The following is a 23,111-nucleotide window of genomic DNA, read 5'->3' on the forward strand; positions in this document are numbered from 1 at the left end:
AGCCTTAAGACTGCACAGTTTATGGCAATTAAATACTGAAAATAATCTATATACATGTCTAAAATTTTTAGAGTGGTTAAATAAACTCTGATACATCCATTCACTAGAATATATGCAGCTCTTAAAAATTACATTGTTGGTAGGCATTTCATAAGGTGATATGGGAAAAGTAAAAAATCCACATAGGTAAAAAAAAAAAAAAAAAAAAAAAATGTTCCAACTCTTCAAAAGGACAGAGAGTGAAATGTCTTTCTCCCACCCCAGAATCTCCAATTGATCTTGGAGATCTTTACATTATCAGTGAACTATAGATCAATAGCCTATTCTTTATCAGAGTGCAACTGTAGGAGTTTTAAATATATTTCACTTAGTCAGTCCCCTATTAAGGGACAATCACGTTGTTTCCAGAATTTTGCTATTACAAACAATGCTGCAATACATCTAGATGAAATGTCTAATAATATGCGAAAATGTTCAAGATAATTCCGTTAAGTTAAAAAACAAAGGCAGATGAACGTCTGGCTTCCAGTTCCTCATGTAGGAAGCTGGAAGTTGCTACTCCATCCTAGCAACAAGTAAAACGCTGAACAGACTGAAAAACTGACACCTCTTGGATCTGTAAGAGAGGAGGATGCAGGGCAAACCCCAACCCCTAAGATTAGAGAACAAGAAGTCCAGAGAGAATACAGGGAGGCTTGGCTTTCCAGGGCACAGTCTCAGGAGTGGAACAGCGGGAGCTGGTGCTGGGGCTGGAACTGTAACCCACAAATTGCTGGAGGCTCAGTGTGGACAAGTCTGAAGACTTAAAAACTCCAAGGAGACCCAGTCACAGAGTATATATACCCACAGTACTGTGAGATTTACTCCTAGGTATTTGGCCATATTCCCACAGTAAACATCAGAGAAAAATCCCCTTCTGGCAGGGGCCATCATTTTTAAATATGTCAGAGCATTCTGATTTCCCTAACAAGGCTGCCCTCAGGAGAACCTGGCTAACCTGAACTTCACCTGCTGGGGTATTCTTAGAGCCTAACTAACCTGAGGAGGGGAAATACCCAACTCCAGCCCACTCTAGCCATCCTGTATCCACTTAACGGAAAGGGAAAAGCCTGAGAAGCTCTTGAGAAGTTCACAGTCCAGAGGCATATGCTCACTTAAAGACTGAGGCCTAGGGGACACCTGGGTGGCTCAGAGGTTGAGCATCTATCTGCCTTTGGCTCAGGGTGTGATGCCGGGGTCCTGGGATTGAGTCCCGCATCAGGCTCTCCACGGGGAGCCTGCTTCTCCCTCTGCCTGTGTCTCTGCCTCTCTCTCTCTGTGTCTCTCATGAATAAATAAATAAAATCTTAAAAAAAAAAAAAGACTGAGACCTAATCATAAGACCATAGAACACCTTCCCTCTCCTCACACCTCATCATCACATTACTAAAGGCCTATTTATAGAGTTCCTTTTACGCAATACATCATGTCTGGCTATCAAGAAAAATTGCAAGGCATTCTGAAAGGCAAAAAACACAATTTGAAAAGACAGACCAGAATCAGACATGGCAAGGATGTTGGAATTATCAGACTGGGAATTTAAAATAGCTACGATTAATATGCTAAGGGCTCTAATGAATAAAGTAGATAGTATGCAATGCAAGAACAGATGGGCAATGTAAGCAGAGATGGAAATCCTAAGCAAGAATTGAAAAGAAATGTTAGGAATCAGGGATGTCTGGGTGGCTCAGTTGGTTAAGCATAAGACTTCAGCTCAGGTCATGATTCTGGGGTCCTGGGATCGAGCCCTGCACTGGGCTCCCTGCTCAATGGGGAGTCTGCTTCTCCCTCTGCCTCTACCCCTCCCTCACTCATGTTCTCTCTCTCTCTCTCTCTCTCAAATAAATCTTAAAAAGAAAGAAAGAAATGCTAGGGATCAAAAACACTGAAAAACTAACCCTAACTCTGATGGGCTAACAAGTAGACTGGACACAATATAGAAAAGAATCTCTAAGCTTAAGGATGTATCAATAGAAACTTCCAAAACTAAAAAGCAAAGAGAACAAAGACTGAAAAAAAAAATCAGAATAGAGTATCCAAGAGCTGTGGGACAATCACAGAAAGTATGTAGTACTCACATAATGAGAAACCAGAAGAAGAGTGAGAAAAAGGAACAGAAGAAATATTTGAAATAACAATGACTGAGAATTTCCCTCAAATTAAAGTGAGACATCAAACTATAGATCTGGGAAGCTCGGAAAATATCAAACAAAATAAATATCAAAAACCTACACCCAGGCATATCATTTTCAAAATACAGAGAATTAAAGATACAGAAAACATCCTGAAAAAAGTCAAAGGAAAAAGAAACCTTACCTATAGAGGAAGAAAGATAAAAAGTACCTCCTAGTTCTCTTCAGGAAACATGCAAGCAAGAAGCGAGTGGATTATACTGAGTATCCAAAGAAAATAAAAATATTAACTTGAAAAGATGTATGTACCCCTACATTTATTGTAGCATTATTTACAATAGCCAAAATATGTAAGCAACCTAAGTGTCTGTCCTGCAGATGAATGGATAAAAGAGCAGTCATACACACACACACACACACACACACACACAGGAATATTACCCAGCCATAAAAAAGGATGAGATCTTGCCATTTGCAACAACATGGATGGACCTAGAGGTATTATGCTAAGTGAAATAAGTCCGACAGAGAAAGAGAAATACCATACAATCTATAACACAAAATCTAAATTAAAAAAATCTAAAATAAAAAATCTAATTCTAAGAAAAAAACAAAGAATAAACAAACAAAAAAGCAAAAACAGACCTATAAATACAGAAAACAAATGGATGGCTGCCAGAGGGGAGGCGGTGGGAGAGCTGGGTAAAATGGGTGAAGGGGGGTGAGAGAGACAGGCTTCCAGTTATGGAATGAATAACTCACAGGAATGAAAAGTACAGCACAGAGAACACAGTCAATGATATTGTAATAGTATTGTATGGTGACAGATGGTAGCTACACTTGTGGTGAGCACAGCATAACAAATAGAGATGTTGAATCACTATATTGTACATCTGAAACTAATGTAACATTATGTGCCAACTATACTCAAATTAAAAATTTTTTTAAATTATAAAAAAAGAGAGTGGAGTAAAATATTTAAAGCATTGAGAGAACCACTGACCTGAATTCTGTACTCTGCAAAATTATCCTTCAATGATGAAGGAGAAATAAAACTTTCTCAGACCAACAAAAATTGAAGGGTTTTTGTTGCCAGTACATTTGCCTTGTAAGAAATGTTAAAAAGAAGTTCTTTATAGACAGAAGAAAAATAATATAAGTCAGAAACTTGGATCTACATAACATAAGAAAGAGCTTTGAAGAAGGAATGAGGTAAAATAAAACCATTTTTCTTATTCTTAATTGATCTAAGAGATAACAGTTTGTTCAAAATAGTAATACCAAGAAGGTATTTTATGGTGTATGAGTATGTATTTATCATATGCTTACACATAAGCAATCAATGAATTGGAGGGAGAAATTAAAATTATCTATTATTATAATGTACTCACACTACCCAGGAAGTGGTTAAGTATTATTTGAGTTAACTTGGATTAGCTGTAAATGTGTAATGCAAAGTCTAGGGGAACCACTAAAAAAAGTTTAAAATGAGGTATAAAGGATATGCTAGGAAAGAGGAAAAAATAGAATCATGTTCAACTAAAAAGTTCAATTAAAGCCACAAAAAGCAAAAAAAAAAAAAAAAAGTGGAAGACAAAAACAGAAACAAAGTACAAAGACAAAAAATAATAAACAGTAGTGAATATGGTAAATATTAATCCAATCATAATCACTTTGAATGTCAATGCTCTAAATGTATCAATTAGAAGACAGAGACTGTCAGAGTGGATCAAAAACAACCCCAAGTATGTACTTTCTACAAGAAACCCACTTTAAATATAAAGACATATATAGATTAAAAGTAAATGGACAGAGAAAAAATACACCATGCCAACACTAACCAAAAGAAAGTGAGAATAGCTATATTAATTTCAGACAGAGCAGATTTCAAAGCAAGGGGAGTTATCAGGAATAAAGAAGGGCATTACATAATGATAAAGGGGTCAATTCTCCAAGACATAACAATCCTTAATGAGCATGTGCTTAACAACAGAGTGTCAAACTATGTGTAGCAAAAAATAATAGAATTGCAAAGAGAAATAGGCAAATCCACTATCATAGTTGGAGACTTGAATACCTCTGTATCAGAAATGGTAGATCCAGCAGGCAGAAAATCAGTAAGGGTATAGTTGAACTCAACACCACCATCAATCAACTGTATATGATTGATATGTATAGATCATTTCATCTAACAATAGCAGGTGACATGTTCTTCTCAAGCCCATATTGAGCATTTACCAAGAGAGATCACATTCTGAACCAAAAGACACACCTTAACAAAATAAAAAGAATAGAAATCACACAATGCCTGCTCTCAGACCACAATGGAATTAAACTAGAAATCAGTAACAGAATGATAGCTGGAAAATCCCCCAATACTTCAAGATTAATAAGCAAACTTCCAATAACACAGGGATCAAAAAAGAAAACACACACACAGGGATTGAAAAAGAAATCTCAAGTGAAATTTTTTAACATTTCAAACTAAATGAAAATGAAAACAATTTATCAAAATTTGTGGAATGAGAGAGAGAAAAAAAAGAAAAAAATTATTGAGTGCATTTAAAGTAGGGGGCAGCCCGGGTGGCTCAGCAGTTTAGCACCCCCTTCAGCTCAGGGCGTGATCCTGGAGACCCAGGATCGAGTCCCATGTCCAGTTCCCTGCATGGAGCCTGCATCTCCACCTCTCTTTCTGTGTCTCTCATGAATGAATAAATAAAATCTAGAAAAAAAAAAAAAAAAGCAGTGCTTAAAGTGAAATTTATATCATTGAATGCCTATATTAAAGAAGAAAGACCTAATATCAATTATCTATGTTTCCATTATAAAGAGACTAGAAAGAGAGCTAATTAAATCTGAAGTAAGCAAAGGAAAAAATAAGAATTAGAACAGAAATCAATGAAATTGAAAACAGGAAATCAATAGAGAAAATCAGTGAAACCAAAAGTTGGTTCTTTGAAAAAATTTATAAAATCAATAAGCCTTTAGTCATGCTAACTAAGCAAAAAAGAAAGAGGACACAAATTTCTAATATCAGAAATAGAAAAAGGACATCACTACAAATCTTATGGCATCAAAAGGATAGTAAAGGAATTCTACGAACAACTCTATTGCCAAAAATTTGAAAACCTGGATAAAATGGACCAATTTTTTGAAAGACAGAACCTGCCAAAATTCACACAAGAGGAATAGACTATCTGACAGGCCTGTACCTATTAAAGAAATTGAATCAATAATTAGTAACCTTCCAAAACAGAAAGCACCAGGCCTAGATGAGTTCACCAATTAATTCCACCAATCATTTAAGGAAGAAATTATACCAATTCTTAATAACCTATTTTAGGGGCTAGAAGTAGAAGAAATATTTAAGTATAAGTCCAAAAAAATATGTACAAGATCTGCATGAGGAAAATCATACAGCTCTGATGAACAAAATAAAAGAAAAACTAAATAAATGGAAAAATATTCAATGCCCGCAATTAGTAAGACACAAAACTGTCAAGATGTCAGTTCTTCCTAATTTGATATAGATGCGACACAATCCCAATCTAAATTCCATCAAGCCATTTTATGGGTATCAACAAACTTATTCTGGAGTTTATATGGAAAGGCAAACCCCGACTACCTGATGCAATACTGAAGAAGACTACAGCTGGAGGATTGACAGTATCCATCTTCAAGACTTACTGTAAAGCTATGGCCACTGAGATAGTATGTTATTGGCAAAAGTATAGACAAATACAACAGTAAAACAAAACCTCTTAGAGGACCTAGAAAGAGACTCACATATATAGAGTCAACTCGTTTTTGGCAAAGGAAAAAGGACAACACTGGAGGAAAATACAACCTTTCAACAAATGTGCTGAAACAATTGGGTAGCCACATGCCCTCCCCCAAGCCCCCAAGAATCTAAACATAGATTTTACACCTTTCACAAGAATTAATTCAAAATGGATGACAGACCTAAATGTGAAACACGAAACTATAAAACTCCTAGAAGATAACATAGGAGAAGCTCTAGATGACCTTGGGTTTAACAATGACTTTTTAGATACAACAGCAGAGGCACAATCCATGAAAGAAAGAATTGATAAGTTAGACTTCATTGAAATTTAAAAATTCTCCTCTATGAAAGAAAATGTCAAGAGAATGAAAAGATAAGCCACAGACTAGGGGAAAAAAACAAAACAAAAACACTGGCAAAGGACGTATCTGGTAAAGGACCGTTATCCAAAAAATACAAGGAACTCTTGAAATTCAACAATAAAAAAACCAACAACCAGCTTTAAAAATGAGCCAAAGACCTTAACAACTTGCCAAAGAAGATCTACAGATGACAAGTAAGTAAGTAAAAAGATGCTCCACATCATATGTCATCAGAGAAATGTAAATTATAACGATGAGAGACCATCATGCACCTATTAGAGTGACCAAAATCCGGAACACAGCCAACACCTGGTAAGGAAGAGGAGCGACAAGAATTCTCATTCATTGCTGGCAGGAATGCAGAATGGTATGGAGCAGCCACTTTGGAAGATAGTTTGGTAGTTTCTTACAAAACTAAACAGACTCTTGCCATATGATCCAAAGGAATTGAAAACATGATCACATTTTTTTAAAAAACCTGCCTGTGGATGTTCATAGCAGTTGTATTCATAATTGCCAAAACTTGGAAGCAACCAAGAGGTCCTTCATTAGGTGAATACATAAATAAACTCATTCAGACTATTGGACTATTAGTCAAGGCTAAAAGGAAGTGAGCTATCAAGCCATGAAAAGACACAGAGGAAACAAATGCATATTACTAAGTGAAAGAAGTGAATCTGCGAAGACCACATACTTTATCACTCAAACTATATGACAATCTGGAAAGGGCAAAATTATGGAGACAGTAAAAAGATCAGTGGTTGCCAGCAGGTGGTGGGAGGAGGAGGTGAATAGGCAGAGACAGGATTTTTAAGGCAGTGAAAATACTCTTCATGATATGATGATGTATACATGTCATCATACATTTGTTCAAAACCACAGAATGTATAATACCAAGGGGGAAGTGTAATATAAACCATGGAGTTGGGTGGTTACAATGTGTCAACATAGGTTCATCAATTATAACAACTGCACCACCCTGGTGGGGGACGCTGATAACGGGAGAGGCCATATAGTTGGCGGGGGGGTGGGGGGGGTGGGGGCAGGAGTATATGCGAAATCTCTGTACCTTCCCCTCAATTCTGCTGTGAACCTAAAATGCTCTAAAAAATAAACTCAAAAGCTAAGGGGAAATAATAAAACAGCATACGCATTATGATCACATTTTAACTTTGTGAAAATATTATTTACCATTGCAAGAAAAAGTCCAAAAGAAGAGACTACATATATTGAGTAGTTGTCTTAGTGGTAGAATTATGTGTGATTTTGATTTTCATCCTTATACTGTCTGTATTCTCTATTATCCAAATTTTCTACAGTGAACAAATATTAAATATATAATTTTAGAACATTAAATTTGAGACATTAAAGAACAACTTTGTGGATGAGACAGCATTTGGGCTAGGACTTGGAAGACAGGTGAGATTTTGATTTGCTCAGAAACAGAATGTTAATGATAACAAGAATTGTGATCGAAACTCCATGAGGTGAGAAATTTCAGGCAACTTGGAAGTAAAACTGTCTAGTTAGGTTAGAGCACAGAATATCCATAGGAAAGTGGTAGAAAAGAAAGAGGTTGGAAAACTGCACTGAGACCTTGCACATCAGCTGAGGGATTTACACTTAACATAGTAGGAAGCACAGCAGAGGAGCAAGAAAGACCAGAGTTGGGCAACAGCACCTCTTTCATGTAGTCAGAAAATGTGGTTATCCAGAATATTCCTGAGCATTTAGTTCAGGCAACTGCTGGTATTATACTTGATATGTCTCCAAAAAGGAGTCAAAAATTATCTAACAGGGGTTTCAGAGACAGAGAGAGATCGACCTAGAGAAAAGACAATGTCATAAAGCAAGTGTAATGAAAGTATTAAAGAATCATTGCTTCATAAAATACTTTCAAAGACATCAACACTCACCACCCAAGTGATTTCCCAACAATATACTCAATAGTCCTGTGGGACTTTAAGCACTTATGCCCAAGAGATGGACATGAGTCAGACGACTGAACTACAAGATGTTTACCAATGTCCTGAAGCTGGTGGACTATTTGAAATTCACGCCAGGGATCCCTGGGTGGCGCAGCGGTTTGGCGCCTGCCTTTGGCCCAGGGCGCGATCCTGGAGACCCGGGATCAAATCCCACATCGGGCTCCCGGTGCATGAAGCCTGCTTCTCCCTCTGCCTGTGTCTCTGCCTCTCTCTCTCTCTCTGTGACTATCATAAATAAATAAAAAAAAATTAAAAAAAAAAAAAAAAAGAAATTCACGCCAATTGTATTTATGACCATCACTGCGGGAAGATCAATCCTAAGGACACTGCAGTGGTGTCTCGACATGAGATTCATACTGCTGTGTTCTAAACACTTCCATAATCCATTCCAGGATACTGATGCTCCTTAACATTTCCTGGAGTGAACGGTTGACCTATTGGAGATTCCACACTCTTATTAAGAAAACAGAACCATAAAATATACCTAATGCTCCACACCAGAATACTCCATTCCAGGTATTTGAATACTGCCTAAAACAATTCATATCAATCCAACTTAATACATATTTTAAAAATAGCTCCCACCTGGGGAGCAACTGGCCAGGCACTGTGCTAGGTTCTTTATAGACTTTTTGTCTTTGATCCCAACGGTCTTGCACAGAAGGTGTTATCATCTCCATTTTACAGAAAAATAAAATATGGCTCAGAAGGCTTTCAACTAACAGGAAAGAGAACGGATGCTAAAGTCTTTTTGGCTGAGAGTCAGTGATCCTTCCATTGGACAACCTGCCCCCAAAACATATTCTGAAAATATCACCAATACTGTTTTCCTGTGCCAAAACCATGATGGGAGCAACTGTGAGAAACCCTCAGGATTCATTTCAGACAGATAACTGGATCTCTGTAGTTTCTCATCATAATAATGCTATGGCAAACAGCAAAACCAATATAAATTTCCAAGGAAAGAGCTATGCTGAATAATTCCGTGGCCAGCCTCTTTCTTTCCTCAATTGCCAGCAAAATAAAAAAGGGATAGAATAATAACTATGTCTTTCATTGGTTTGGGGATCAGATAAACAGATTCCTTTTATAAAACTAGAAGCAAGAAGTAAAAAGTCTCCAAATACAATGCATATACATTTTGAATATCTGAAATTCCCTTTAAAAATCTCAAGAATTAAATTGCAATTTAAGATATCTATAAATAGCATGGAATTGAGCAAAATGCTACTGATTTAAGCCAAATGAGAAAATGAGCAAGAGCCCCTTTTGCTATCTTTGTAGAATGAAATTCTTTAGGGACTAGAGGCAATGTTCTAAGAATAGAAAGAACATTTTCTCCCTGAATGCCCCACCACTCACTAACTTCACTACACTTTCATCTTACATCTGCAGGCAGCTTTCTTTTCTCTCCCCCAAAGAAAAGGCAGGAACATATCTGGTGGAAATATCTCGACATCTTTGAATATTAGATGAGATACAGAATAAGAAAAAGAACACTACTGGAAAATACTTCCCGTACTTTCACCAGAGATCAATAGAGGTAACCAAGGAAAAGCTAGTAATCTATTAAATTCTCTTACTGCCCTGCAGTGCCATTCCTGCAGAACAGAGGGCAGCTGGGTATCAGGAAAGAAACAAAGGAAAGGGATCCAATCACCTAGGGTCTGAATGGTTCATTTACTCACCCATCAGTTATCAAGTCCCCACTATGGACTAGGCATCAGGAATACAAAAATAAATGGCATATTAAATTGGATTTCTCTATTAAACGCTCCCATAGCACATCACACTTCTTTGTAGCACTCATTACAGGATCACATGTCTGGTTTTTTAGCTGCATGTTAAATCTTAAGAGGCTTGTTTATGGTAATGTAAAATGGTACAGCCACTATGAAAAACTGTAAGGCAGTTTCTCAAAAAAAATTAAAAATAGATTCCCATAGGATGTAGCAATTTCATTTCTGGATATGTATCCAAAAGAACAGAAAGCAGGGTCTTAAAAAGATACTTATACACCCATACCCATAGCAGCATTACTCATAATAGGCAAGAGGCAGAAACAACCCAGTGGTCCAGTGACAGATAAACAAAATGTGGTATATACATGCAAAGAAATACTATTCAGCCTTAAAAAGCAAGGAAACCTGTCACATGGTAAAACATGAATGAACCTTGAGGACATTATGCTGAGTGGAACAAGCAAGGCACAAAAGACAAATGCTGTATCCTTTCATTTACATGGGGTACCTAGAATAATCAAAATCATTGAAACAGAAAATAGAATGATGGTTGCCAAGAGCTGCAGGAGGGGGGAATTAGTGTTTAATGGGAAGAGACTTTCAGTTTTGCAAAATGAAAATGTTCTAGAGATTAGATGCACAACAATGTGGATATAAGATGGTTCCCAACTTATAATGGTTCAACTTATGATTTTTCAGCTTTACCATGGTACAAAAGCAATATGTATTCAGTAGAAACCATACTTCATATTATAATTTTGATCTTTTCCCCGGGCTAGTGATCCTCTGTCCAGCTCCCAGTCAGCCACATGATCACAATGGACAACCGTCCATTCGCTTACAACCATTCTGCACCCATATAACTACTCTGTCTTTCATTTTCAGTACGGTAGTCAATAAATTACATGCCATACTCAACACTTTATAATAAAATAGGCTTTGTGCTACATGATTTTGCCCAACTGTAGGTTAATTAAGTGCTCCGAGCACATTGAAGGTAGGCTGGGCTAAGCTATGATGTCCAGTGGGTTAGGTGTGTTAAAGACCTGACCAGACTCTTCCCGAAGTGCCCATTGTTAGGCAGTGGGTTCACCACCTTAAGGAAGTATGATAGTCAAACTCAACCCATTCCAACAAAAGGTTCTGTAGAGGGCTTTGAGCCCTCAGACAACAAGTGTCTGTTAAGAGCTATTGACGGTGAGCTCCAAAGAAGTGAACAAGTTTCATATGGCTTACTCAGACCTATTGAGAGCTAACACGGATGGGCTGAAGAAGAGGGACTAACCAAGCAAGAGTAAGAAGAGCAAAGCAGCACAGTGAAGGGCACCAGATAGCCTGCTTTCACCAACTAACCACCAAATTACTATTTTTCTTTTGGTTTTTACTTTTGGCCACAAAGCTTTTGTTTCTGGTTCCCCTATAACAAATTTTCATGGGAGATGAGGGTCACGTTGGATGGAGGAAGAGCTGCAGTGTTTACAGGATAGTTGTAAGAAGCCAAGTTTATTTTAGAACTGGCTGATTGGTCAGTGTTGCATGGTTGTATATCCTGGGATTATAAAATCTCTGTAGCCATCTGTGTGAAGAACAATGGATCATTAAACTTGCATTTATCCACCAAAAAAAAAAAAAGTTAAGATGGTAAGTTTTATGTATATTTTACCACATTTTTTTAAAAAGTCCTAATTTAAAAAAAGACTTGGGGCACCTGGGTGGCTCAGTGAGTTAAACAGATGACTCTAGGTTTCAGCTCAGATCATGATCTCATGGTCATGGGATCCAGCCCCGCATAGTGTTCCACTCTGAGCACAGAGTCTGCTTGAGATTCTCTCCTCTCCCTTTCCTTTTCCCTTGCCCTCTGCCCTGCCCCCGACTGTTTGCATGCACACGCACTCCCTCTCTCAAATTAATAAATAAAATCTTAATAAGAAAGAGACTTTTCCCCCTGTAGCTTCATGATTTAAGCACAGGTCTTTGCATATGGAAGATACTTAACAAATATTTATCGAATGGATAGATGAATGGAAGAATGGATGGATGGATGGACTGGACAGACAGATGGGAATCCAAACAGAAGAGTAACACATAAACCAATAGTTACTATACCATTTGAACATAGAGAAATGGACCCTGTGAATATGAAGAAGGGAGAAGTTCTTGTTATGGTTGATTCTGATATATTTACCATATAGAACTACTTTGTCTTATCCACCAATATCACACAAAAAAATTTTAATAGAGATGTGGTTCTTTCTGGTTAAATAATTCTTATTTTTCCTGTTATTTCTCTTTACCACAGTATAATCTGTCTTCTGACCTAGATGAAATTAAAAGAGAAAAATCCATTTTTTTGTCACCTTTGCTCTTCCCAGCACCTCTTCTAATCCAAAAGAGTAATGTGAAATAAAGCTTGCAATCAACTCTGCAGAACACGAAAGCAGGTGATAAGTTGCTTGCCCATAAGTTATTAATCAGCGATCCTCCAGGGCGTAGTGTTATGAAGCTGTGTCGTGTAATAAACAGCAGGCAAAATGAATAATCTCCATTTTCTGACTCTGAAGTGCAGGCATGTGCTATAAAACTAAATTGACATCTGTTAGCAGGCTTGTCACATGGATGGTTTTTTCCTGCAGAATCTGGAATAAATTAAATCTTAAAATAAAACTTGGAACAGAGAGGCTGCTTTACATAATTCCTTCTAATGGCGTGCTGATTTTAAAGAGAAGTTCTTATAAGAAATGTTTCATTATCATTTTAATTGCAAAACTGTTGAATGCCACTCCATGCTAGGAACGTCAGGTTTTTATAAGGTCCTTGTGTTTTTTAACTAAAAAAGTGGCAAAGGAGACCTTCCTCACTAGCTGGAAAAGAAATCAGGTCTTACCTCCCAATGAAACTATGCTCCTTTTCCCCAAGGAGCCTGTTTCATGGGTGGTTGGGCAGGCCTGGCACCTCAGAGAATCGGCCTGGCTGAGCTCCTAAGGCAGAATGGCTGGCCGGGGTGTGACCTCACAGGACTGGCTCAGGAGTACACCCCTTCAGAGGATTCACTAATATGATAGCAAGTTCTGGAGCCTCTTACTGTCAAAAGGCATTAAGCATTTGTTAACACATATAGAGGAATTGCCAGAGTTGCATGACCCGGTGAAACCGGGCTGTGCAGCTCTGAACATGACATTCTTCTGCTGAACCACAGTCTCCATTAGGAGAGGAAGTCACACAGAGGGAGGCCTTCACAGGCTCCTGAAGCTCATGGCCCCGCTGCCCCAGAGGATTCATTTGGCTCTCCTCCCCAAAACTCTGTCATAATGGCAAAATCCTCAGACAAATATACCCACCCCGGTACACAGCAAGGAAAAAACAAAAAACAAAACAACAAATGCCAGCTCCCTGGAGGCTAATTTCCTAAGTGAAAACTCCCCCTTTTGTAATAATTCTTTGTGCCTTTGAAAACCCCAAAGAAGCAACAATCAATCAAAACGCTTAGCTTTATGTAACATCATAATTCTGGCCTCCTTAAGAATTCTTCATTCATTTCTTTCACCAACATGAGTGCACTTGCCTGCACGAACTTCCAAATAGTAGGGGTTCATATCCCACGCCTTACCACAGGAAAAACTGAGGCACAGAGGACACAGGACCTCGGTGAAGTGACAGAGACAGAGGCTGCAGTAGCATACGGGCTCTCAATCCCCTTCTTGTTTAAAGGGTTTTATGCACAGCAGGGGATGGGGGATTTGCAAACGGAAGGCTGAGTCACCAGGGTCCTCTGAACACTCAGGTTCCTCGCAGGGTGATCTTCCTATTACCTGGGTTAGAGTTTCAGTGGGTCAGTTAAAAATGCAGTTTCCTGGGCTTCAGGCCAGACCAGCTAAGTGAGAATCTCTATGGTTGCTTCTGGATTCGACGTTTTAATCAAGGTTTCTAGGTGATGGGATTCTTTGCTTCCGCTGTTATTTTTGGTTTGTTTGCTGGTGTTCCCAATTCTAACACTGAAATCTGAGAGCCATTCTGTAGTACAGGTGGGAGTGGGTCTCTGGATTCCAGAACACTGCCTGCACACAACCTCACCAGTCATGGCTTCTGCCCAAGGGAAACCGAGAGGAAACGGCATCAAAGAAAATACAAACCACCGCTAAATCCAGATGCACCTAGCTCATTCTTCAAACAGGCTCCATAATCTACATGCTGGCTAAATACTGAATGGTTTGAAAATCACTAAGACCCCAGAAATTTGCTTCACAGCAAATCTCACCATTACAGATAAATGAAAAGGATAAAAAGCCCAAACTCATTTCCTACATGTTGAGTACCGAAGTTCTAGATCCACATTCTCAAGATGGTTTGTCCTTTGGGTCCACTACGGATTGATGGAGACATAAAATTGTCTTTGTATTTCAAATTGCAATTCAGGAGCATAGCTGACTCATTACTCCTAAATTGCTACTGGCTTATTTCACAGAAACATAGGCTTGTCGTGATTAAATAGCATTTCTGCAAGACGAAGTTGCCTTCAAATACACAGAAAGATACATACTTCTCTTGGAAAAAGTAATATAAACAAGTATAAATAGAAGATTGCACTGGGCCCTAAAAGAATCACCTGGATTTCCACTTTTGCCATAGCATATCTTGTTTCCATGGTGTTTTTCACCCAAATACTCTGAACATCAGTGGTTAAGGCCTTTGGATGCTCTAGTTGCTGCTTATTAATTCTGCAGTAGGCTGTGTGAAAAGATAAAGCATTCAAACTTCAATACCCTGCACATTTTACTTAGGAAGGTACTTGACCTAGAAAGTCAGGTCAAGTATCTTATATATTTCCTGAGCTCTTCCCTAGGTAGTTGGGCGGGGATTCCATACCACGGAGTCCCTGCTCTCAAGCCATATACTCCTTAGGAACATACATCTGAGATGCAGGGATCTGGCTGGAGGGTAAACCATTAGCCATCTAGGACTCAGGCATGTCTGGCCCTTGAACTGGTATGGGAGACCACTGGGAGACATTTTTACAAAGGAGCTTCCTTCCTGAGGGAAAAAAAAATTTGTTCCAAGAAACCAGCAAGTTCGAAACAGAAATCTGGTACGAGCTGGCACAGGAGTAGAAAAATGATCTGGAGCATAGCACATCATCTGTGCCTCATTCCACCCTTGGCAGGGACTCAGGCTGAGGGTGGAGGACATCAGAACACAAATGGTCCAGCGGCACCTGGGTGGCACAGTCAGTTGAGGTTCCGAGCGTCCAACTGTTGGCTTTGGGCTGGGGTCTGATCAGAGCATCCTGGGCTGGAGCCCTGTGCTGGGCTTGGGGCTCAACAGGGAGTCTCTCTCCCTCTTCCTCTGCCCCTCCCCCTCTGCACTTTCTCTTTCCCTCTCACCGAAATAAATTTAAAAAAATAAGATATAAAGCAAAATCAAATAAAATACAGAACACAAAGGGATCCAGTGCTGGGCCTCTGGGGGAACACAAATTACTAGTAAATACCCTCTGCTTCTGTGTTTCTCAGACTATGGTTCAGGCCTTGCTACTCAATGTATGGTTCCCCAACCAGCAGCCTCAGCAGAGCCAGGGAGCTTGCTGGGAATGCAGACTCTCGGGTGCCACCCCAGAACTTCAGAATCAACATCTGCGTTTCAGTTAGACTCCCCAGGTGATTCACATACACATTAAATATGAGCAAGAATGGCATGAAATATGATTTGTGTCACACAAGCATTTCAAAATCTTTTGTTAGGTATTTTTAATATGGGTTAGAAAACATAACTAAGCTGGTTTACTCATGAGTGCATGGGTATTATTTCTCCAGATAAGTCTAAGAAATGTGAATCGGTTTAGAGTTGACTTAAAGGGAAGATGTGCCCTCCCCATGTCAAACACAAACTGAGAAAACTGGAAAAGAGGGAGAACACAAAGGACATAAACTAAAACTAGGTGAAGAAGGAGGAGGAGGAGGAGAAAGGGAAGAAGGAGGAAGGAGGAAGAGGAGGAGAAAGGGAAGAAGGAGAAGGAGGAGGAGAAAAAAGGGAAGAAGGAGGAGGAGGAGGAGGAAAAGGGGAAGAGGAGGAGGAGGAGAGAAGAAAGGAAGAAAAAATACAAAGGATTCTAGAATGACATTTCACATATTTATCAAAAAACAAAACCAAACAAAAACCTAGTAGGGCAGAACTAATAGCAAACAAAACAGAATTTAAGGCAAAGAAAATTCCGGGGAATGAAAAGCGACATAATGTACAGGCGCAGCCAAATTTTCTCCCTGAATCTACCATTTTCCGTTTCCAGCGGCAAAGCGAGCGGATCCTTCCCGGGAGCGCTTCGCTCCAGGCCCGGGGATGGGGCGCAGCGCGAGCAGCCACAGGAAAGGGAAACGCCGCGGTTCGCTTCAAAGCCCCATCGGTCTCCATGGGGGGGCCCCCCCACTGTGTCCCCCTAGAGGACGTGCCCCCAGAGCTCAGCAGGTGCCACCCCACCACCCTGTTGGCGACCTGCAGCCCGCCCCCCCCGGAGCTCAGCAGGTGCCACCCCGGCCACCCTGTCTGGGACTGCAGCCCATGCCCCCAGAGCTCAGCAGGTGCCACCCCACCACCCCGTCGGCGACCTGCAGCCCACGCCCCCGGAGCTCAGCTGGTGCCACCCCGGCCACCCTGTCTGGGACCTGGAGCCCGTGTTCCCAGAGCTCAGCAGGTGCCACCCCAGCCACCCTGTCTGGGACCTGCAGCCCGTGCCCCCAGAGCTCAGCAGGTGCCACCCCACCACCCCGTCGGCGACCTGCAGCCAGCTCTCCGCCCCCCCCCCCCCCGGAGCTCAGCAGGTGCCACCCCGGCCACCCTGTCTGGGACCTGGAGCCCGTGTTCCCAGAGCTCAGCAGGTACCACTCCACCACCCCGTCGGCGACCTGCAGCCTGCGCCCCCGGAGCTCAGCTGGTGCCACCCCGGCCACCCTGTCTGGGACCTGGAGCCCGTGTTCCCAGAGCTCAGCAGGTGCCACCCCAGTCACCCTGTCTGGGACCTGTAGCCTGTGCCCCCAGATCTCAGCAGGTGCCACCCCGCCACCCCGCCACCCCGCCGGCGACCTGCAGCCCACGCCCGTGGAGCTCAGCAGGTGCCACCCTGGCCACCCTGTCAACGACCTGCAGCCCACGCCCCCCGGAGCTCAGCAGGTGCCACCCCGCCAGTGACCTGCAGCCCGCCGCCCCCGGAGCCCCCACGCCCCACTTCTGCTCTGTATTCATCCTCCGCGGCTGATTTAATTTCTCTCCAGCACCGTGTTTGCTTCCCCCACCGTGGCCAGCAAAGCTGCTCGGCGCCCCAAGGCAGCAAACAAGAACAGTCCTCCACGACCCTGTCCGAAGAACCAACTGCCCTTCAGTTTCTCACAAGGCTGTCATTAAAGACTCTTGGGTGGAATCAGGTGCGGTTATCAATTTCCAGGGAAATCAGACATAGTTTCCCTGAAAACAAAGAAAGAAGGAAAGGAAAAAGAAAATGCTTTCTATAAAAATTTTTGTAAAGACTTCTTGAAATTGTTAATGAAAGCTCTTGGAATTCAAGGTCATCATTTTTAAATCACACTGTGTCCTCTGATGGAATTCTCAGAAACAAGCCATGTAGGTAGTAGCATGGTCCCTGTCACGCTGCTGATCACCCCCAGCCCCAGAGCAGCTAAGTGACTTGCCCGGTGCCAAAAACGAACAAGAGAATGGGTGATTCGAACCTAAATCACTGACCTCCCCGCAGTAAGCTCTAAGGCAGCCGTGTTACTCTTATCATCAACAGCACGGTTAAGGCTCAAAGTAGTTATAACGTCTCATGAATCAGCTCGGATCATTTAGTATACTCTAGGTAATAAAGATTTTAGGGGGGAAAAAAGCACATGTATGATTAATATGAGCAGAAATTTCAGACTTGATATTTCTAGTCCCATCCTGGAAATTTTCTTTTTTTTTTTTTTTTTTTTTTTTTTTAAGATTTATTTATTCTTGAGAGTCACAGACAGAGAGAGAGGCAGAGACACAGACAGAGGGAGAAGCAGGCTCCCTGCAGGGAGCCCCATGTGGGACTCGATCCTAGGACCCCAGCATCACGCCCTGAGTCAAAGGCAGACACTCAACCGCTGAGCCACCCAGGCGTCCCATCTCCATTCTGGAAAAATCCTTATGCATGGTTCCAGCAATAAGTACATCAGCAATGAGAAGACAGCTTATCATTACTACCGATCCAGGTGATATTACTCCCTGACAGGCCGGCTTCTGGTTCTTGGGCTTTGGCTTTTGCAGCTGCTCTCACCTGATGCTCTAGAAACATTTTCGACTTACAGCTTGAAATTAAAATTATCAAAGAGTTTTAAAAGCAGTTCAAAAGCCACATGCAGGGCAGCCCTGGTGGCTCAGCGGTTTAGCGCCGCCTGCAGCCCAGGGTGTGATCCTGGAGACCCTGGATCGAGTCCCACGTCAGGCTCCCTGCATGGAGCCTGCTTCTCCCTCTGCCTGTGTCTCTGCCTCTCTCTCTCTCTCCTCTCTGTGCATTCTCATGAATAAATAAATAAAATCTTAAAAAAAAAAAAAAAAGCCACATGCATCCTTCTCTCACCATCTCAGAGTACTGCTTTTCGTTGTGGCCTGAGGGGCCGGAATCTAGGTATGGATAAAGAGAAGCAGGAAAAAACCCACAGCTTAATGGGGAAACCATCACCCAACTATTGGAAACAGTTTAATGTCATGAGGTGAAAACAAAACAGTGAAAAGCTCTCTGGTTTCTAAAGTCGCCAGCAGAAGAAATGAGTGAAGAAGGCAAGGCTCAAGCACAGACATATTTTACTGTGTGTGTGTGTGTGTGTGTGTGTGTGTGTGTGTTTTCTAATTGCTTTCCCTGCCAGAGCCACATCCTATTTACCAGTATCTGTACACATGCAGAAAAATGAAAACAGACCTTGCTTGCTGCAGGCCAGAAATGAAGTTTCCTTTTATCTGGCACCACATAGCTTTTAGAGGCATGTTCCTAATGGAAGCAATCATTCACCGATGGGTTTCATTTTTTTTGTTTTGTCTGAAAGCATTCACCAAAAAAAAAAAAAAAAAAAAAAAAAAAAAAAAAACTCCAAAACAAAACAAAAACTATGAAAGATTATTAGTATCTTTTAAACAATAAGGAATTTTTCAAGCAGCAAATATATACCCAAATCATTTTCATGTGTTTTTTTTTGTAGTAAAATACCCATAACATAATATTTACCATCTTAACCATTTTTAGGTGCATTATTAATGTTTTTAATAAAAATAAATAGATTTAGGAATATAAAAAATCCTTTATAACATTTATCCTTTTTAGATACTACTGTAAGTATTTCTGCTGTCTCAGAAGCCGTGTAAAAGATTTCAGGCTTCATCTTCAGCATAAAGGTTGGCCCACTGCAGCTCCTATGGAGTTAAACACAATTCAGATGCATACCTGGTCATTAAAAATACATTTTCCATAGGAAATGTGGCTTGGATAAATTATATCCACAGGCCATTTTTTTCAAAGCCTTATTTTGTCCTCATGTTTACCAAATATTTTGCTAAAATATTAGCGAAAAAAAAAACAGTATCTACTCATGTCTATTCTTTGGAGTGTGAGGGTAGAGAGGGCCAGGGTGTACAGAGTAGTAGGGTGGGGCAAGAGAGTCCCAAATGGATGCAAAGAATCCATAGTTATCTCTCTGAATAACCAAGACTTGACATATTATGGAATGAAGCCTCTCATTTTCAGCTGTAAAACAAAACAAAACAAAGCAAACAAAAACAGCTCTCTGAAGGTCACAAGTGGCAAAAATAAAGTACTGAAGAATGCTCCCACTTCAGTTTCTGTTGGGTGATTTTACCCCAAAAATCCTATACATATGTTTCACTTAGGCTCCTGATTATTAAATGCTCGTGACTGTCAATGGCAGCACAAAATACAAATCAGCGGTTAATCACATGTTAAAAGAGCAGAAAATTCTTCGAAATGGTTCTTGAAGAAGCTCCTGTTGCCCGATTAAAGGGAGGGTTTTTAAAAAAATAAAGAAAGAAGAAGAAGGAGTCGGATGAAAAGGAGAAGAAAGAACAAAGCAGAGGAAAAGCCCTTTTATTAAAGGCCAGTCAGCCAACTCCAGTTTAAAATCGAATTCCATGTACACTGTTTTTCAGAAACACCCGTTCTGGCATGTTCTAAACCACATGCCATCTCTGGCTGAGAACGCTAAGGCAAAACAGGCCAAGCCCAAGACGGGTTGGCAAACAAACACAAGCCAAGTACACTCGGGAGAATTATCCAGTATTTGCCTACAGCATGTAATTGGCTCGGGTCTACACTAAAAATTGCTTTCAAGGAACACGGTTCAAAGATTGAGTTTCTTTTTGCTCTGCATTCACAATAAAATACTTGTAGGGATCTGACATCTTTTGACATGATTATATCAGTTGCAACACACATACTGTCCAGTCAGTGGTACAGATTCAAGTAATCAAAGGTACAGACTTTCTGGTCTTTGAGGAGCCTGGAGACTCAAAACAGTCGTTACAACAGTGAGAAACACGATACACGAGCAATCTCTTATCAAACAGAAACCTGGCTCTGATGGCTTTGTATTGGAGACTGACATAAGTAGTTTGCTCCGTCGGAACATTTTCAATCAATTGCCAAATGAAAATGGGAGTCTTGAGTCTAGGCCAGAAGTGGGTTTCTTAGCTCCTTGCCCAGTCTTGGCCAAAACCCTACTCAACAGCAACTACAATCTACAAATCAACTTAAAGATCTCGATCCCTGCCAAAACTTTATGTCTACAGAGCTGACTCTATAAATAAGGATGGGTGATCATCAGCCAGGTTGAAACCGGATCCTCCACTATCCAATTCTTGGTTTGCATTTTATAAGGTTTATGAGTTTGTTCACTTTATTTCATTATGAAATCAAATGAAAAATCTCACCTTGTGATGCCCAAATTCATTCAGGATGGTTCCCAGCTTTCTGGTGTTGCTATGCGGTTTTTGGGCAGCAACAGCTGGATGAGGGTCCCGCCAGTCGATGGACAAGCGGTGATACCACAGGCGCTGACTCTCCAGAATATGAGCCGACTTAACACTAGGATCAAAACGATGTACTTCACATCCACTGTTGGCCATGCTAACCTCAAATTGGGTATCCTCACTCCCTAGCCTATAAAGAAAGAGGATGGAAATCAGTAACAACAAAAATATAATGAGGCAAAAGTGTTGGATTGACAAAATGACGATTCTAAGGCCAATTTTCTTATTCTTATCGAGCTTTCTCCGGTTTTAACACATGACTAACTGTGCACATTCAATAAACCTTCTTCTTTCACAAAAACCATTATAGCTAAAAGCTTCTGGATGAAAAGCAAGCAGAGAAATTATCTGCTAAATGCAGACCAGAGAATCACATGTTCCAACATGTAGAGGCATACCAAATTAATTTTTTAAAAAGATGTAAATCAGAGCAGCAACGAAACAAGACTATCCAGTAATCTTAAGAGGTTTTCTCAGAATACGTCAAAAAATAGAAGTGCCAGGATCAGTTCCCTTAGGGAGAGGTACAGTCTACTAATGTGGTAATTTGTCTCCATTCTAATGGCCACGATGCATGCAGCCGGACCTAAAGACAATAGGTATTTTCTTAGAAATGGAAGTTATTTTAAAATCGTACAGTTAAAGATAAAGCAACTGTGTGTGGTTCTACTCAAGAAGTAGAAGAAATACGTCACCTAAATTCACTGTCAACAGGAGGAAGAAATTATGAATTATTTGTACTTAAGCATCCAGTATGTAGCATATCATGTGGAATGTTCATATACTTACACATTTTTAATTTACTCAGTCATATTACTCAGACGTATTTGATGGAGTTATAGTCATCACTTTAAGAATCGATTTGAATGAAAAACATGAAATTAAATGAAAGAGGATTATTTTTTAAATGGTGATTATGGCTTCTTTGCCCAAAATACAATAATTAGATGTGATTTAAGATACCAAGACCTCACAGAGTATCTATAATCCATTGACCAAACCTGAACCTAGTGCAGAAATGTTTCATTCTCTTAGACTTTACTATCTCAGATATTTCATAATTTGGAAATATGCAAGCTCATTGGCTAACAATTATTTACCCGCCTTTAGTTGACTAAAATAAGTCTTCAGTACAGAGATCCTCCACCTTGACATTTTTTTAAAATATTTTATTTGTTATTTATTCATGAGAGACACAAAAAGAGAGAGAGGCAGAGACACAGGCAGAGGGAGAAGCAGGCTCCCTGCAGGGAGCCTGACGTGGGACTCGATCCCAGGTCTCCAGGATCACACTCTGGGCCGAAGGCTGCACTAAACTGCTAAGCCACCGGGACTGCCCCACCTTGACATTCCTATTATACTCTTAATTTGCCTTATTTTTCTCCTTTGCTTCTACTCCATTGCCTGTTCCCTTTCTGGATCTGTGGCATGTCAACCCTCTGCTGTCCCTCAGCTATAATCCTCTCCACACTTTTGGCTAGAAGATTTAGCACTCCTCTCACGAACACTACCATTCCTTTGACCCAAGCGATCCTATTCCTATTTTTCATCTCTTACTGAATCCACACAGCCCAGACCATTGTAATGTCTCCTAGTTTTCCACCCAATTTTTCCATTATCTAATCCAGTGTGGCAGGTTGACTTGCTGGCTCCAATTCTTCACCCCTTCACCCCTACTACTGCCATGCTATGCTCATCATGGGCAGAGTGTCTTTTCCTGCCCCTTGATTTTTTTTTTTTTTTTTTTTTTTGGGCTTGACTATGTGATTTGCTTTTTGGAAGGCAGTGACAGTATGCCAGTCCTGAGCCTACGCTTTAAGTACTTCTATTCACTCTCTTGTATCATCCTCATGAGGAAAACATACCCTGGATAGTTAGCTGGTCTCAGGACAATATGAGTCATGAGAGGCCGAGGTACACCAGCCAAACCACCAGCTTTCTATGAAAAACAATTGTCCTTGGCCACGTCACCTTGAAGTTAAGTCTCCCAGGTGAGGCCAGCCCCAATCAACTGAAGTCCA

The 23,111-nt window shown here is 40.6% G+C and overlaps 1 protein-coding gene across 3 annotated transcripts in view; it reads right to left on the bottom strand.

Annotated features, from left to right (window-relative positions):
• Window positions 1-23,111, bottom strand: part of METTL24 (methyltransferase like 24) — a 100,097-nt gene that overhangs the window by 27,333 nt on the left and 49,653 nt on the right. For all 3 annotated transcript variants that reach the window (XM_025444813.3, XM_025444814.3, XM_025444815.3), the window contains one exon: window positions 20,992-21,220. In XM_025444813.3, the coding sequence (XP_025300598.1) occupies window positions 20,992-21,220 (229 nt within the window). The remainder of the gene's footprint in view (window positions 1-20,991; window positions 21,221-23,111) is intronic.

Source organism: Canis lupus, chromosome 12, assembly GCF_003254725.2.
Source record: "Canis lupus dingo isolate Sandy chromosome 12, ASM325472v2, whole genome shotgun sequence".
Lineage (NCBI taxonomy): Eukaryota > Metazoa > Chordata > Mammalia > Carnivora > Canidae > Canis > Canis lupus.